Consider the following 18,591-nt stretch of genomic DNA (forward strand, 5'->3'; position numbering starts at 1 on the left):
TGTTTCACAACCTTTTTAGCCAATGGTGTCCACGTTACTCGAAATTCATAAAAAATACAATACTTGGTTTTTCTATCGCCAACAATATAATTGTCTGAATCATGTTACATTCTTGAATTCAGTTTGGTTTTTGTTGGTCGATTTATTAAAGAAAAAAAATAAGTCGGTGGAATATGACCGATAGTTATTGGAGAATGTGTGAATTCCACACCAAATGAATGATACAAAACATCTGGTGGAGCATAGTATTTCTCCATGTTGGATATTTGAAAATATATGTCATTACATGAAATCTATAGATTCAATGTCGTAAAAATATCAAGTCATTTCCATTTTGACGAACAGCCTTACGCCAACAATTTCTAATGTTTGCACAAAAGAAGATAATTGATTCATCCAAAAACACGATAAATTAATGGCAAATCCTCAAATTAGCCGACCTAATCACCGGCCATCCCATTCAAATTTAAAAATAGTAACAAAATAACTTATTTTGAACATCAACTAGTTAAATATCTTAAAATTATGTACTAATCAATTAGTAAATATAGAAAAGGAAAACAGAAATGGCAAACCGTCCGGAAGAAAGATTTGGTGATAAGGAATTCCATTACTAATAAATTACCCAAATTTGAAGGACAGCCATGTGCATCACCACCAATCACGCCATTTTGCTGGCACCCGCTTTTTCTCCACTACACGTCAAACGAGTTTTATTTACAAGTTGATATGTATATAATTTATTTTGACAAGTAATAAACTAACGATCCTCTATTTTTTTTAAAAAAAAAAACAAAATTCACATGTAAATGGTTGAAACTGTTCGATTCGATGCTTATTTTGTGTGTCATTATTAATTAGATGCTATAGTGAAGTATTCATTGCAAATCCCGCGATTATAATTTATCAAAACATGTGAGGTTGGTGCTTGATCGTTAAATTTATCAGGCAAATAATGCCTAAGTAGATTAAATATGTGTCAAATAATATGTAGCAAAGAATCAACTCTTAACAATTTGTAAGCTACAAGTCACACTCACGACAGTTGAAGATGTGACCGACGCACATGGATGAATATATTATATTGTATATTCCAGTTGGACACAGCAGTGGTAAGAGCCAACGAATGAATCAAAATCAAACCCCAAATGAGAATATCAAAAGAAAAGTCTAATCTGCAGTCAACATTTTTGGTGACTTGTTCCCACCCACTAGCCTAGCCTAAACGTTAGGAGAAAGATAAAAACAAAATTACGCAGCCTGTTTGTTATATGGCCAATTATTCAGATTTCAAACCAATTGATACCATATCCATTTCTTCGAATGTATCCTGTTTTACATATACATCATTCTCAAAGCTCCAAAGATAAACAAGATATACAAGAATCAGACTATTACATACTATAAGAAATGTGTAAATACACTTGGTAACAAATTAATAACGCAAAAATCAAGAAATATAATAAACAAATTTCTGTGTGCAGCTTCATCTGAGCAATTATGCTCCTGTCAAGTTCCCGGAACATGTAATGTTAAAAAACCCATTTTTTGTACACAAAACCGAAATCTATCATCACCGTTGACCCTCCGTTTTCAACTTGTCTATCTCCATTCCTCTGGTTTGTTGGGCTTCACCGCTCGAGCTGGATGGATATAATCCGTATTCGCTTGTTGGATTGCTGTATTGGCCACTGCTTCCGTCTCCGCTAGTGAGTGCCAATTTCCTGAACTTTTTCATGTCATCGTTGTATTGAGCGGTGTCGTAATCTGAACTTCCATGAGAACTGTACATGGAGCTGTGCCCTGGTTTGATTCCTTCGTTGAGATCGGACAGAGATAAGTCTCCTTCCAAAGCCCTTACCACCTGGCCAAATTGTGGGACGAAATTTAAACGATAGAAAATATAATGAAGAGTGAAAGCAGCAAAATACAAGATATACGTTGTCCCTACCAGTACATATATGAACCTGTTTTAACAAAATATATGCTCGACCAGGAATATAAAACCTTTAGTTAACCATGAGAGAAATATATTTTCACCTGGCTCATCCGTGGCCTGCGCTTAGCCGAGTGACGCACACAAGCAGCGGCACAAGCTACAATGCGAGCCATCTCATTTTGATTATAATTCCTTTGCAGCCGCTGATCAATGAGTGCATCAAAGTTTCCATCTTCAAGCGCTCGGGTGAGCAATGGTCTTGCCTGTATTACAAAACCTTTCGGTTAATGTTCAAACAAACCAAGGATTTGGTTGAGGTCGAGGGTTGATGTAATATAGTTTGGGGAGTGAAAACATACCCAGTCTACCAAACTATCATCCATGAAAGATTGACTGGTATCAACCGGACGCCGTCCGGTGATCAATTCAAGAAGCATGACTCCAAAGGAGAATACATCGGATTTTTCAGTAAGCTTTCCAGAGCTAGCATACTCTGGAGCCAAATACCTATATTATAGGTAATATTAGTATAAAGAACATCTGAACCATGATAACAGAGCAGTAAAATATGCTTTAGGTGCTGCAAGATTAAGTCTCAGAATTTATAAAGTCAGAAAAATTTATAGCTAATGAATGCACCATAAAGGCAATCATTGCACACGCTTCCAAAACCGTTTAGTTAATGCAAAAGCAGTAACAAAGGAGCAGAGTGCCAAAATGTACTAATCTGATGGACACATCACAATGACATATCAGCAAGAATTAGAAAAGGATTTGATCGTACCCAAAAGTTCCCATCACTCGTGTGGAGACATGAGTATTGGCATCAGATGTGAACTTAGCGAGACCAAAATCTGCAACCTGAGAATAAGTTGTGTGATATATTTTTAGTTTAATATAAAATAGGAGAATTCCTTATCGAGCACTTGCCCCAGAGTATGATTTTTTGTGCTAGTACTTCAATCATGAAAGTTAAATACGGTACCTTTGCTTCAAAATTGAAATCCAAAAGAATATTGGAAGCCTTGATGTCTCTGTGGATAATTTTTGGATGACCTAATAAAAAATATATAGTCTTAGAATAATAAGCTTTTAAAGCAAAAAAAACACAGATTTCATTTTCTCGTAATCAATAATCCATCTATATATGAAAACTTACAATCTTCATGAAGATATGCAAGCCCTTTCGCAGCACCTAGAGCTATCTTCAATCGTGTGGGCCAATCCATTGTAGGTCTCCCATTTCCTGAAATGTAAAGATTTGCAAGTTTTTCGATGACATGATAACTTATACTTTTAAAAATAAAAACATAACCCAGAAACATAAAAATTAAATGGCACCGCAGAAGAATTCAAACGTAATGGGACTATGCTATCAAGCAGTGAGGCCAGATATTCTCCATGTATTCTACAAACTCGACCATTCCCAGCTAATAATATTCCACACGAGCAATATAAGTACATCTGTTGAATAAAACTAACCATGCAAGTGAAATTCCAGGGTGTTATTTTGAACAAATTCATATACGAGCATTCTCTGAGACCCAGTGATGCTGTATCCAACCAATGAAACAAGATGCTTATGATGCACTCTGCTGATAATCTCAACTTCAGCCTGGAACTCGCGTTCCCCCTGTCCACTTCCAGCCTTTAACTGCTTCACCGCAACCTCTTTACCATTTGGCAGGACTCCCCGGTGCACATAACCAAAACCACCTTGCCCAAGAAGATTGGCTGTGGAAAACCCGTCGGTTGCCATTGACAGCTCTTCATAAGTAAAAGTGCTTTTCGAAAACCCTAAAGACATTCCTGGTGAAGGGTGCGGAGGCAGAGTTTCGGGGCCTGAATAATGGGAACCAGAACCTCCACTGCTGCTTAAGTACAGAGGTGGTGGCGGAGGAGGAGGTAAAGGGGCACGTGCTGGTGATTGATGTGGTCTTATGGCACCAACCAGTGGGGGAGAATGTTTAGGTGGGATTGTGACAAAATTATCATCTCGTGCTGGCGCACTCTGCTGCCAATTGTGAATCGGGTTTCCATACGGGTCGGCTACAGCAAACACCAAAAATCATCAGAAATTAGCAACTAAAGTCATGCTTGATGAAGCGTACGGAAATATATATAAACTACACAGAAACTTGAAATTTTTATTCAAATTCAGCCCTACGCATTTTTTAGAACCTCGGACGTCAAGCTACCTGCAAAAGATTTCTCCTTTTCAGTAGCAACGTACTAATTGATGATTCGGATGAAAGCTTTTTTTAAATTTTTTATTAAAACTAAAATTTAAATAACGATTTTTGCATTTGAACTTAAGCTTTTGCCACTCCCGTACTGAAATTTCTAAACTAATTTTGAATCCCCAAAGCCAAATGATTCCATTTCATCAAAATTGCATCAAATGCCTAACGCCCATCTGAAAATAATTAAGCAAGATTATGAATTTCAAAAATTTATGTGAAATTGGTTACCTTTAGGCCCAAGGGGTGGTGGAGGAGGATGGGGTACGTAGTAATCAGGCTGTGGTCTTCTTCTCTTTTTCTTGCAGCATATGAAAATTAAAGTCAAAACCGCAAGTATTACAATGCCTCCAATAGCTATCCCAACAACAAGTCCTGCTGATACCGCTGACGATGACCCGCCATTAGAAGACGGGGCAGCCGGCGGGGATCTCGCCGCACCTCCCGATGGCGGAGGTGGAGAACTCCTACCGGATGGCGCCGGCGGGGAGGGAGGGGAAGGCGGTGATGGAGGTGATCTTGGTGGAAGAGAGGGTGTTGTCGGGGTGGGTGATGGCAGCGGCGGCGCCGGAGGCGTGTTGGATGGAGGCGGAGGAGGAGAAGTGGAGGGTGGCGGCGAGCTGACCGGAGGAGATTGAGCGGGTGGGGGAGTGGTGACGGGTACAGGCGGGGGCGGGGAGACAGTGGCAGAGGGTGGTGGAGAGTCGACGGGAGGAGGCGGCGAGGTTACGTTTTCAGGCGGAGGTGGTGAGACGGTGGATGGTGGAGGAGAGGTGGCGTTTGTCGGCGGAGACGGCGGAGACACCACCGGCGCAGGCGAAGACATTTTTGTCAGGAGTGCAGAGAGAGTATCAGATTTACTTTTGCAGAGAGGTGTAATATAATGAATGTGTAATACTAAGGTATGAGAAAAATTAGTTTCTTGGGTGTGAACGTGTCTTTTTCACACGCTAATTCTATCCGTTAATTCTATATTAATTTATTTAATCCCACAATTTGGGATTAAATAAAAGACAAAAACTTGTGTGAGACGGTCTCACGAGTCGTATTTGTGAGACGGATCTCTTATTTGGGTCATCCATGAAAAAATATAACTTTTTATCCTACGAGTATTACTTTTTATTGTGAATATGGATAGGGTTGACCCGTCTCACGGATTATGACCCGTGAGACGGTCTCATATGAGACTCACTCTAAATAAAAATACAAAATTTATGAAGGGGAGAGTAATTGTAATGATAAATTTCAAATTTATATATTTTAAATTAATGTATTTTTTTTATTCAGATAAAAAATATCGAAAATTTTAAATATACATCTTACATGTTTATGCAGTATTTTATGTTGATAACAATTGATTTCAAATTCACTCGATTATTATGTAATTTGAAATTCATTTTACTTTATATTAGTAATATGTGAATAAGTAAAAAGTCGATTTAATAACTGATGTATTGTTTGATTGTAGAGAATAAAACAAATCAAAATCTATGAATTTGAGCACACGAGAAAGTTACACTTTTTATAGAGTTTTAGTTTTTATATTATCTCTAAAAAACACTCGCAAGTACACACATATATGTTTCATCACTGTCATTATTTTTTAGTATATAATATATCATTATAATATTTGAAACTAATTTACGATTAATTCAACATTTCCTTAATTATTTTATAATTTAGGTTGTATTTGGACAACTGCATTTGAGGCATTTAATGTCTCAAATCCATTAGATTTATCTGTCTTAGAACTGTCTAATATTTCTATTTAAAAAAATAATTGATTGATGCAGAAACTTTTGTCGATTATATGAATTATGGCTTTTGGAAAAGGTCGAGTTGACCACAATACAATGGGATTTAATGAATTTTGCATTTTCGGACGACTAATATGCTCTCTGTTTTTTTATTATTATTATTATTATTATTGAATTTGCTTGGCGGCGGATTTTTATAATTTAAAATTAAAATTAATGATAGAATATTTCAATATTGCCAGCTGTCGAGGTCAAGAAACATGTTCTTCGCGAAAATCTTTCCACAAAATTATATAAAATTTCCCAATGAAAATATGTAATAAATAACGTTTCCTCTTATTTTTATTTTTCCGAATGCAAATGGAATAATGCATTTTTTTTAAAGAAAAATCAATTCTTTAGGTTTTTAAGATTATATTTGTTCAAAAATAAAAAAAGATATTTATTGATTATTTCAACCAATGACTTGCATAATAAGATTGATATTTTTGGCGAAATATATATACCTGAAATATATTACAGAGTATAATCATCTCAAAGCAAACTACTTTTAGATTTTGTATATAAAAAAAAGACACAAATTTGTGTGAGACGGTCTCACGAGTCGTATTTTGTGAGACGATTATCTTATTTGAGTCATCCATTAAAAAATATTAATTTTTATACTAAGAGTATTATTTGTTATTGTGAAATGTGAATATCGGTGGGTTGACCCGTCTCATAGATAAAGATTCGTGAGACTATCTTACAAGAGACCTACTCATAAAAAATACACAATTTTCTTTTTAAAAAAATACTAATTTCACATGATATCATTTTTAAAAACAAATAAATGTAAACAGAAATTCAAACATAAATTTCAAAGGGAGAAAAGGATTCCAACACCATAAATTTTTAATATAAAAACATGATATTTTTATATTAAAATTTAATATACTTCCCCAGATCACACACTAATATTTAATTAAAATTCTAAATACATAGACGAGTCATGTTTGTTCCAATTGGAATTTAACGATTTTCATAAAAATAAACAGAAAACATATAAAAATCAAATTCAAATCAAAAACTATTTCAAATATACTTTCATTTTTCATAAATATTCAGATGCCAAAAAAAAGTTTATTAATATATATTATATTATTTACACTCCAAAAAATATAAATAAGTATTAATCCTAGTAATTACTTTTCTTATATTATAAAATCTTTAATGCAATCCTTTTGTATTGTCAACAACAATATTTTTAATATCTAAAAAAAAAAAATTGTGGTTTTTCTTCATAAACAAATAAAAATATAAAATATCTTGTTAATCTTAAAATTTAAGATTATTCATATTTTCTCTCACGATTTTATAGGTATACAAAACGTTAGTCGATTTTTATAAAGCATACAAAAAACTTATTTGGGTTTACAAAATTTTGATTTACCAAAATTTTATTAAAATATCTTAGACAAGATTTAAGTTAATATAAATATTAGATAATCTATGAGCTCTTGTGAGACGATGTCACGGATCTATCGAGTCGATCTGATCCATATATTTGATAAAATAATAATAATTTTGTTATAAAAAAATAATTTTTTCTATGATTCGAGTCGAATCGAAAATCTATTTCATAATTTTGACACGTAAGATCGTCTAATAAAAGTTTTGTAATAATCTATTTATGAAAGAAAATAACTACGACATAAACTGAACTCTTAGTCATTTCATATAGGTTCACACTACATATTAAAATCAAGAGTAGGTCTCATGTGAGACGGTCTCACGGATCTTAATCCGTGAGACGGGTCAACTCTACCCATATTCACAATAAAAAGTAATACTCTTAGCTTAAAAAGTAATACTTATTCATGGATGACCCAAATAAGAGATCTGTCTCACAAATATGACCCGTGAAACCGTCTCACACAAGTTTTTGCCTAAAATCAATTTATCGTTGTTAATTTTTTTGTTTAGAATAATATTTTTTACACAAATATATTAACTACAAATTTGATAATTATAATTTATTTTTAAAAAAATTATTGGTGGCCATGTCAAATAAGATTGTGATTAAAAAAAGTTGATTTTTTATGTTACCACAAAAATATAAGAAAATATTGGAATAAATGATGAAAAAAATAAGAATGAAATTTTATTTTTTCCAAATATCGAAAATAGAACGTAATAATAAAAAATTGTTTTAATGAATAATATTATTTATTCTATCATATATTTAAACTTATCAATTTTAATTAATTTTTTGAACAAAAACTTGTGTGAGACGATCTCACGAATCGTATTTTATGAGACAAATATTTTATTTAAGTTATCGATTAAAAATATTATTTTTTATACGAGTATTTTTTATTGAACATATCTTTGTCTCATGTGAGACCGTCACACGGATCTTAATCCGTGAGATGGGTCAACCCCACCCATATTCACAATAAAAAGTATTACTTTTAACATAAAAAGTAATACTTTTTAATGGATGACCCAAATAAGAGATCCGTCTCACAAATATAATCCGTGAGACCGTCTCACACAAGTTTTTGCCATCAACAAAGTTGATACGTGTCGTAGATAAACCAACACTTGCTCATTTTCTTGAGTACTCTACTTTCGCAACGTTGCTACAGTACCCTACAGTTTAAGGTCTCTGCATAACGCTTTAGATGCCGGCAACCAACCCCGGGAGGAAATTATGTACAATTGAAGCGATTTGGATTCCTCAGAGCATCGGTAAAATCTCGGTGGGTCATAATTGAAGGTTCGATTTATATATGTTTTTCCAAAAAAAAATGATGCTTTATTATTTTCCTGGCATGTTCTTTGATTTATGTGAATAAATTTTATGTTTTAGCTTATTTCTACTACCGGCTGGTGGAAATTTTCTCGTGAGTGATTTCCTTCAGTCATTCTGGTAATTTGTCGTGAAGAAAATACTGTGAATGTTTCAGTAAATTAAACTTCAGAAAATGAATCAAATAGTATTTCTGGAATTGTTTAATTATTGCATAGAAGGAAATGATGGAGCATTCCCCTTGGGTATAGAGATTCTGAGCTTTTAGCTTGTACATTTGGTCAATAGCCGGTATTTTTTTTTGCATATGATGAAGTCTATTGTTTTTTTAGTGAAACAAACAGTTTTTCTTTCCATTCAATGGTCTTAGATTAAGTCATCAGATTTCCTTTGTAATTGGAACCCAGCGATGCTTGAGGATATGTATATACTGAATATGCGGCTTGAAGGTCCGAAAGTAGTTACTTTGGGTTGGACCCATGTGAACATTTCTCACGATAAAAAAACGAAGAAACGAAGTTGGTAAATTCGAAGAAAGTTCAGCGATCACAATTTCGGGTTTCTTTTTGAAACCTGCTCAAATGCTCAAAAAACAGGTTACTTCTTGGACTTGTCATCCATGCTGCCACCTCTAATTCCCATGAGGCATGAATATTTCTTGACATGAACTTTCTTGACATGAACTCGAACATAGAATGCTTTATTATTTTCCTGGCATTATATCTTGTTTTGTATGAATTCTGTTCCTCAAACAATAAATATGTTTCGTCTTAGAAAAATAATGGGAAAATATACAGACAAGAATCGTTGGACCATCCAATGGACAACGCAACTATGCGTTAGAACTAATATTTATATGCAAATTGAGAATCTAGTGACTAGTTTTGTTACTGTTGCTTCTGCCTATCGGCTTTCAAATTTGAAGAAAATACTCTATCCGAATTCCGATTGTAGAGATTTCTTCTCCCAGAATGTACACCCAGCAGAAATGTTTGTGTAGCAATCAGGTCCCAGGGAATGTGCTGCTTGTACTTGATAAAATTATGAATGCGCAAACCACTGAGAGTGAAACAACGGAAACCCAAGTGTTTTCTGTGTACATCTCCATGGCATCGGTGAAAGAAATACGGGCACGACTCTCGGCCCAGTTACGAAGTCTGTCTGCTTCTGCAGCATAGAGAGCTCGTCCCTGGAATAAGTAAAACATTCATCGTAATTAAAGTTTCATGGATTTCGAATATCAGATGGAGGGAATAATTTCCAACACCAAATAATACAAAATAGGTTCGTGTGAAGATGAAACACAAAAACAATACACCATGGTTTCAATTAATCTAGACCATGAAGAAACATTGATTACCTGATCATCGAACCAACGGCCACGTCTCAGCCAGGCAGTGACCAGAGCGAGTAATATTCTTGGAGGAGTCAAATAGTTGATGGCTTTCCCACTTCCCTTTACGACCCGCATTCTTGGAACTAAAGTTCTAGCGACAGTCTCGGGAAGCTCACAGATGATATTAAACATCTGCTTGTTCTGAATACTCGAACCACTGCCATAAAAATGTGGAATATCTTCCTTAACCGACCCGTATTTGGAAGAAACTTGAAAATCACTAAGGATTTTTATTTGTTCAAAATTCATCTAATCGACAAGCAAAAGAATTCCACACATCCCATGTCACTCATAAGCTAGTAGACATTTGTCACAAGGAGCTGAAGCTTTTCGAAAAAGGGTAGCAAAAAAAAAAAGCAGGGGTGGAGTGCGAAACTCGCATTTTAATAAAGTTTAGAGCAAAATTTCAAAATTTTTCCTTTGAAAGGCGATCTTCCACCACCACCCCTGCTGGATTAGCCACTTTTTCGTCCAGGGACGTTATACAAGTAGAGAAAGCATTAGAAGAAATAGATCACTGAATTTACCTTAGTAGCAAATCAGTGAGGACCATGCCTGGTGAGGCTGTGTGAACTCCAACTTTGGATCTCCTCGACTCCTTTAAAAGCGATGACTGAAGCTGCCTAAGACCACATTTTGTGGATCCATAACTGTATTCCAATGAAATGAAAAGAATTTATAATCAGAAGTAGATTTTAACTTTCTAAATAAGGCAGATTTCTGATGAGCAGAATTGACGTTTTCATTTTGAAAAAAGCAACAGCCAAATATTGAACTCACACTGCTGTCAGTGGGGTACTCGATCCCCCTGACCCTGCACCATCCATATTAAACACATGACCACCATTGGCCTGGGTGCTCATGATCTGCATGGCTTCACGAGTGCAGAGTATTGATCCAACCAAGTTTGTAGAAACAATCTGTCAAAATTTCATGGAATATTTTGAAGGTCAATGGCAGTTAAACAGACGTAAAGATCCAATAAAATAGTTCCCCTGACTAAGAAGAATGACCCTTTTGGAGTCCCAAATGTTCAGTTCATTAATTAAGTTCATTCGAAGGCAAAGGCAAACCTGTTGAATGTCATCGTCATTGAACTGCAGCAGAGGCCTGAAACCCTTGTTTGTCCCAGCGTTGTTAACCTGTCAAAGGAAATGTAAACATCAACCATAATCTAACAGCTGATGGATACTACAAATCTACAATTGCCTCTTAATGCTTGGAATATCAAAAAATTCATAAAACCAAATCATAATGATGATAGCTGGAGTGCCAGTTTTCCGGTATTAACTCCAAGACCAAATACAAAACAGAGGAGAACAGAAAAACCATCTATCATAAAATTGCATACCCAGATATCAACAGAACCAAGTTCACTGGCAGCAAAATTTGCCAACATTTTGACATCTTCCGGTTTAGAAACATCACATGGGATTCCCACTACTTTTGCATGTCGTAACTGTTTTCTCGACGAAGAACCGGTGGCAATCATGACTTGATTAAGATTTTCTGCTAGTTCTTTGATGGTCTCAATGACAGATTCAGGGCTGCCTCCAGAAGAACCGAAATTTAAAAAAATGCAACACGGGACGAGGGAGAAATAAATATACTTCAAGTTCTCACAGTATTAATTTAAAATTCACCTGCGCGAAGTAACAACAACCCTGTCACCAGAGAGTAAAAACTCACGAGCCAATGCTTTTCCTAGTCCTCGTGTGCTGTATCATTAACAAAATTTATGCAGAAATCATACTCATGTTAATGAACTTTTATTTAAGTGAATATAAACTACTATTTTACTTTTCACACGTAAAGATTTTTCACCTCTTCAAGCAACCATTTGTAAATTTTATCCTAGAATAACTCTTTCTAAATATAGATTGGAGAATGGTATGCATGATATGGACATAATAAGACTGTAAACACTTGAACTTCATGGTGGCTCCTTAAACTAAAGAGTTTACCAGGCACCAGAATGTAAAATTGTGAAAGCCACAATACATTTTAGGCCAGCTTTAATTCAAGCACATCATGCCCTGGGAATAAGGTCCTTAATTTCCTGATGAAATTTCAACAATAACTTTGGAACAAATAAATTTTCATTATGCATCAGGATATATATTTCAAACTTCTCATAACAATGAAAACCAGATTATATGCATTGCATTACAAAAAACATACCTTCCAGTAATGACGACATTTCGTGGACCACAGCGACTAACTTCCTCCAACACCATATTGGATCCAATCATTGTCCCAATCACAACTCCTCCTAACCAACTATACCATATCAATGCATTCATTTGATCATCTCCACCTTCACAAATATTTCAAGAAACCAAATTCAAAACCAATTACTTAATACACATAAATTTAAAAAATTCGCAATGTTTCATATCAATGCACATGAATGCAAAAGCTAACCTGACAAGTGGAATCCAGTCAGCAGTACAACCCCAGTGCTTAACATGGTCACTATATATCTTCCGATGTGAATAGATGACTATCCAAAAAGAAAGAAAATTATAAGATCTTTCTTGTATGTTTGCACAATCACATAACTTCATAGCTTTATCGTTAATGGAACATGAATATGATTAAATCAATAAAAGCTCAACTTATGAATATGTTAATTTCAAGAACAGATTGCCGTATTCTCTCCTCCAACCACAGAGCTCTAGTATTAGAAAATTTTAATCTTGCCGTCTCCAAATCGATTTTTTCTTTAATGGGTAAAAAGCAACAAATAAAATAAATATTTCTCAAATAAAATTACACACAAACGTCTAAAAATATGAACTTACGGAAAACAACAACTCCTCCAACTTGACCAATTCTTCTCTGAACCTGCTTTTTGACAGCAAACTAGGCTTGGAAACTCTCCAGACAGCATTCCTGATCGCATCCACCCATTTGTTCACACTCTTTCTCGACCCAAACATATTACTCTCTTGCAATTTTCCAAAATTTTCTCCACTTTTCTCATGTTTCTCTTTCACTTCAAATCCATTTTCAGACCTGAAAGACTTGCACGGCATGACCCAAATCCTTCCCCCGCCCTTTACACAAACTTGGTCCCAACCACGGCGGGAAGACAGCCGTGTCGGCGGTGGTTGACCACTCTGGAAGTGGCAATCTAGCGGTGGAAGGTACATCTTTGCCACCACAGCCATTATGGATAACAATCCTCACGCTATGCGTGTACCTGACCTTTTATCCCGCAATTTTTCTCCTGATAAATTAAGGATAATTGTGTACACAAACTCAAGAAAAAGTGTTCCGATTCTTGGGATTTTGCTACATGAAATACTTGTATATTATTTGGTATTAGCAAAATATCTAGTAGTGACAAAGATTTGGTATAAAGTTAGGTAATGGAGTGTAAAAGAAGTGTGATGGCCACACACGCCACAGCCTAAACCTCATCTGGACCTCGCTGTAAACTGTAATCACGTGGCCATTTTTTGTTTCTTTCCTTTTTTTTAAATGGTTTTTTTGTTTGTTTGCTAGTGAGGTTTTAGCATAATGGGCACAAATTTCTTGGTTAATTACGTTCACTGCTTGGCTTCCATGCTGGCAATCTCTTCCAAACCCGCGAACATCATCCGACCCCCATAAATTACTGGAACTAGTCTTGCGTGTCTCAATTCAATCGATTGTATCAAAAGATTCGAAACTCTAGGAAAACATGTATGATTTGCATATAAAATATATTTTACACAATTGCGTGTAAATTACACAGAGAAGCCAAACAAATTGGAATATGATTACTCTCAAAATTCATAAATTAAAAAACTTTTTGAAAATGAGGTGTGGACGGGTGAAGAAAGATGAGTTGGAAAAGTAAGGAAAGAAATTGACGTGGGCAAAAACTTGTGTGGGACGGTGTCACCCATGAAAAAATCTTACTTTTTATGCTAAAAGTATTATTTTTTATTGTGAATATGGGTAGGGTTGATCCGTCTCACAGATAATGATCCGTGAGACGGTCGCACATCAGACCTACTCATTGACATGGGGGCAGTAAAGAATGAATTTTTCAGTTATTCATGGATTTGATATGGGCAAATTTAATTTCTTGAAATTTTAGTTTACACTGAATCAAAACAGATTATTCAATAATTGCCTCATCAAAATAATTAGATAATTTTTCTCAAAAGAATTACATATAATAATAAATATATTTTACAAAATAAATTGGAAGCAAAAAATTGATTTGACAGAGGAAATGAGGGAGAAGTGGAGAACCAAACAAGGAAAAAATCAATTGAATTCAATTATTTCTTCGGAATTAATATTTTATGTCAAATATTTCGTCGTTCAAAGAAATAATATAATTACGAGCAATGTCCGAAAAGTATTATGTCATGAAAATCGTGTTTCCTGATTGACAACGTGAATTTGTTGGTGGCAACTCTCACTTTTTCACACGCGGACGAATGCTGACCATAGCTGACTCTCTATGACGAAGACAAATCCCCACTAATTTCTCTCCACCCAAGAATCTCTCCCACATTCACCATTTCCTCTCTCTCACTCCCTCTCTCCCCCTCTCTCTCGTGTGTGGAGATTTCTGTCGAAGGGAATCTAGTGATGCAGAAGGTGAAGGATCAACGGCCAAGGGCTTCGAAACCGATCACAATCCATGCCTGTGCGCAATCTGGAGATCTCAGCGCCTTCCAGAGGTTGCTTCGCGACAACTCTTCTCTGCTTAATGACCGGAATGCTGTCGTAAGAAATCACCACCCTTTCCTTTTTCCCAGTTCTTTTCTTTTACTCTGTTTGTGTGAAACATAATCGTGTGTTTGGTATGTGTCTTGGTGCTGACTTTTTGCTAAGAGAATTGGGAAATGACTTGTTTTGGGGATTGTGTTGAGGCGTCATTACGATGTTGCAAGAAGAAAAGATTTCCTTTTTCGTTTGGAGCATTTTCGGTGTTGATGAGTGTTGTTGATTTGTTGAGTTTGGCTTTGCTTTCTTTGTTTTTGATGTCAAATAATATCAACTTCGATTTGGGGTCATGATGGCCCAAGTTTGAATCACAATTCTCGATAAGGTAGGTGGTGGCTGGGTCGAGTAAATTTGGTTGAAACTATGCAAGCTGGACCACGATTGCTAAAAATCTTCTTATATTTTGTCCAGTATTTGTATGAAGGTGACTCTTCTTTTGGAGCTAAGGTTTTATTAAAGATGCTGTTCTATTATTGAAGGCCGAGATTCTGCTGAAATATATTTGGTGTTGATGTTTGGTAAAATGTTTTGGGCAGTAATTGCCCATCTGAGGGCCAGGTAGATGTTTTGGTTGTTTAAAACAGCTACAAATCTTATAGGGTGTTGATGTTTTGGTTGTTCAAATATTCATGAGTTTAAAATGTCGTTTTACTAGAATGGATTAGCGAATGCTTGTGTGATGGATACTGAGAGGATATAATTCTTCCTACCTTGTTCACGTACTTGATAGTATGTTGAAATTGTCTGCCTCATATTGTGGTGATTACATGAAGAAAAATCTTGTTTCTTGCATATATTAAGATGATTTGCACGTTTGATTTGATATTTTTTTAGCTAGAATTAATCCACCTAAACAGTTGTGTTCATCTTCATAGAAAATTCGTTTTTGCTTGCATAAACAAATATGACCTGGCAATAAATCACCATTTGATTGTTCCCACCAAATTATGTTAGTCTAATTTATTTGATTAATTGCACGAGCCACTGATGTAATGCCACATTTTGTGAGAAAAATTGTTCATCAGAACTTTATTCCTTGATTACTTGCTGTATTTCCACCCTTTTGTTGTACAGATGACGCAAACCCCTCTCCATGTTGCTGCTGGTTACAATAGAATTGAGGTAATAAAATCTCTTCTTGATTGGCAAGGAACCGAGAAGGTGGAAATGGAGGCCAAGAACATGGTATGTTGACAAGTGATATTTGTTAAACAATCAATGTTTCTGATTTTATTCTTGTGATGAACACTGGATCATAATTTTTGAAATTTGATCATATGACCTTTGACAGTATGGAGAAACTCCATTGCATATGGCAGCTAAGAATGGGTGTAATGAAGCTGCAAAGCTACTTCTTGCTCATGGTGCTGTTGTTGAAGCCAAAGCAAACGTGAGTTATTAGATGTTAAGTTTATATTTAACTTGCATAACTTGTTGATGTTACTTGGGAGCGACAAATTGCTCCCATTGCCATGCTTATTTGTCTATATGGTACAACAAGTGGCACTAGCTTTTTGATGGTTTAAACTATTTGAGCTGCAATGTCATTGCTAGTTTTAGTATTTTGTTTAGTGACAAATGTTCAGTTCGACAGACATTATCCAATCTTATTTTTTTCTGGAATCTTTCTCGCAGAATGGGATGAGTCCATTACACCTTGCTGTTTGGCACTCGATTCGAGCAGAAGACTGCTCAACTGTCAAAACATTGTTGGAGTATAATGCTGATTGCAGTGCTGAAGACAATGTACGTTTCTTATGAAAATAACTTAAATACCCTAGACCTTACCTTTTAAATTCTCTTAGTTGATGTTCATTAAAACCATCTGAAGTGCAGGAGGGCATGACTCCTTTAAACCATCTTTCACAAGGCCCTGACAATGAGATTCTGCGGAAACTATTAATCCAACATCTTGAAGATCAGCGAAAACGAAGAGCCATTGAAGCATGCAGTGAAACAAAAGCCAAGATGGATTCACTTGAGAGTGAACTATCAAATATAATGGGCTTACAGGCACTTAAATTACAACTTCGGAAGTGGGCGAAGGGGATGCTACTGGATGAAAGGCGTCGTGCACTAGGGCTGAAAGCTGGTGCTAGAAGACCGCCTCACATGGCTTTCCTTGGAAATCCCGGAACAGGTTTTTCATTTGTTTCTCACCGTATTTTGAATCTTCAGATTCGTGGTTCCTAGCGATTAAATATTTCTGAATATGAACTGCGGGTATCTAGAAATTTTGGAGGGGTGAAGTTTGATTTTCTAGAAAATTTATGCATAATAGTTTTATTTTGGGATTAATTTCATTTGACCCCCCCCCCTCATGCATTTTTCTGTCAAATATTTATAGGTAAGACTATGGTAGCTCGTGTACTTGGAAAATTGCTTCACATGGTGGGCATACTTCCCACAGATAAAGTGACAGAAGTGCAGAGAACAGATTTGGTTGGAGAATTTGTTGGTCATACAGGGCCAAAAACAAGAAGAAAGGTGAGGCCTTTCGATTTAAACTTTTCAAATTGTTACTGTCATGATTTCTCTGCTGCATTATTTATGCACGTATTTCTTTAGTTGGTTTTAACTACAAGTTATGCATATTACAGATAAAAGAAGCAGAAGGGGGGATTTTATTTGTTGATGAAGCATACCGCCTGATACCCATGCAGAAATCAGACGACAAAGATTATGGAATAGAAGCCTTAGAGGAGATAATGTCTGTAATGGACAGTGGCAAAGTCGTGGTAATCTTTGCTGGATATAGTGAACCAATGAACCGTGTTATTAACTCAAACGAGGGATTCTGCAGAAGGGTGACAAAATTTTTCCATTTCGATGATTTTAGCCCTGAAGATCTTGCCAAGATTCTTCATCTCAAAATGTCTACTCAAGATGAGGAAAGTTTGTTGTATGGATTTAAGTTGCATCCTTCATGTAGCGTAGAGGCTATTACAGAACTTATAGAACGAGAAACAACCGAGAAGCAGCGTAGGGAGATGAACGGAGGTTTGGTTAATCCAATGCTGGTTAATGCCCGAGAGAATTTGGATATGAGACTCGGGTTTGATTGTATAGACGCAGAATCTTTACTTACTATCACATTAGATGATTTAGAAGCCGGGCTTCAGCTGTTAACGCATTGAGTCAAAAAATGCTGAAAGCTGGAGGAAAAGAAAACTCGCAAATTTTAAGTATCTGAAATTTGAAGTTTTTGGATTTGAATTTGTATTAGCGTTTTCCTTCAATTTTTCCTCTTTAGTATCTGAAATTTGAAGTTTTTGGATTTGAATTTGTTTTTGTATTTGTATTCATTCATGCCTTGAACTGTTATTGGGAGTAAAAGGCCCCACCCCGTTCAAACCATATTCTTGGATGATACGCGACATTGTTTGCTATGAACATGGCAAATTTGGTTTGTTTTTCCTTTTTCTTGTGGGAATGGAAAATGGAGTATGTCGTTTATTTTAAGTTGGTTGTAGAAAAATTACGTCAATCCATTCAAATTGTGCTCCACACGATATATTTCTTTAATTTGGCCAACCAATTTACAGCCTTTTGAGAATAAGAAATGTTAAAAATATTTTAAATTTTGTCATTTAGCGCATTACAATTTTTTAGATAAAAAAATTCAAGATACCCACATATATATATATATATATATATATATATATATATACCGACATGCTAATTCAAGTTGAAGTAAACAAGTGATTTTACAAAATAAATAACTTGACAATCCA

At 35.5% G+C, this 18,591-nt stretch overlaps 3 protein-coding genes across 3 annotated transcripts; 1 reads left to right on the plus strand and 2 right to left on the minus strand.

Moving 5' to 3' along the window:
- Positions 1 to 1,378: 1,378 nt before the first annotated feature.
- LOC140825418 (proline-rich receptor-like protein kinase PERK15) lies at positions 1,379 to 5,063 on the minus strand. The gene is made up of 8 exons (XM_073187182.1): positions 4,411 to 5,063; positions 3,422 to 3,988; positions 3,099 to 3,185; positions 2,925 to 2,995; positions 2,724 to 2,800; positions 2,299 to 2,446; positions 2,041 to 2,202; positions 1,379 to 1,864 (listed from the first exon to the last, which is right to left on the minus strand). Exons 1-8 carry the CDS (start codon positions 5,003 to 5,005, stop codon positions 1,574 to 1,576), a joined length of 1,998 nt encoding a protein of 665 aa, XP_073043283.1. The 5' UTR covers positions 5,006 to 5,063; the 3' UTR covers positions 1,379 to 1,573.
- Positions 5,064 to 9,409: 4,346 nt separating this feature from the next.
- On the minus strand, positions 9,410 to 13,538 carry LOC140825419 (probable chlorophyll(ide) b reductase NYC1, chloroplastic). The gene is made up of 10 exons (XM_073187183.1): positions 12,931 to 13,538; positions 12,551 to 12,629; positions 12,308 to 12,443; positions 11,770 to 11,844; positions 11,478 to 11,673; positions 11,200 to 11,268; positions 10,907 to 11,046; positions 10,654 to 10,776; positions 10,091 to 10,283; positions 9,410 to 9,919 (listed from the first exon to the last, which is right to left on the minus strand). Exons 1-10 carry the CDS (start codon positions 13,297 to 13,299, stop codon positions 9,734 to 9,736), a joined length of 1,566 nt encoding a protein of 521 aa, XP_073043284.1. The 5' UTR covers positions 13,300 to 13,538; the 3' UTR covers positions 9,410 to 9,733.
- A 1,064-nt stretch (positions 13,539 to 14,602) lies between these two features.
- On the plus strand, positions 14,603 to 18,273 carry LOC140825420 (uncharacterized). Its single transcript, XM_073187184.1, has 7 exons — positions 14,603 to 14,857; positions 15,932 to 16,042; positions 16,149 to 16,247; positions 16,493 to 16,603; positions 16,694 to 16,997; positions 17,205 to 17,344; positions 17,458 to 18,273. Exons 1-7 carry the CDS (start codon positions 14,720 to 14,722, stop codon positions 17,992 to 17,994), a joined length of 1,440 nt encoding a protein of 479 aa, XP_073043285.1. The 5' UTR covers positions 14,603 to 14,719; the 3' UTR covers positions 17,995 to 18,273.
- The last annotated feature ends 318 nt before the right edge of the window (positions 18,274 to 18,591 follow it).

This window comes from Primulina eburnea, chromosome 3 (assembly GCF_022965805.1).
Source record: "Primulina eburnea isolate SZY01 chromosome 3, ASM2296580v1, whole genome shotgun sequence".
In the NCBI taxonomy this organism is placed as follows: Eukaryota; Viridiplantae; Streptophyta; class Magnoliopsida; order Lamiales; family Gesneriaceae; genus Primulina; species Primulina eburnea.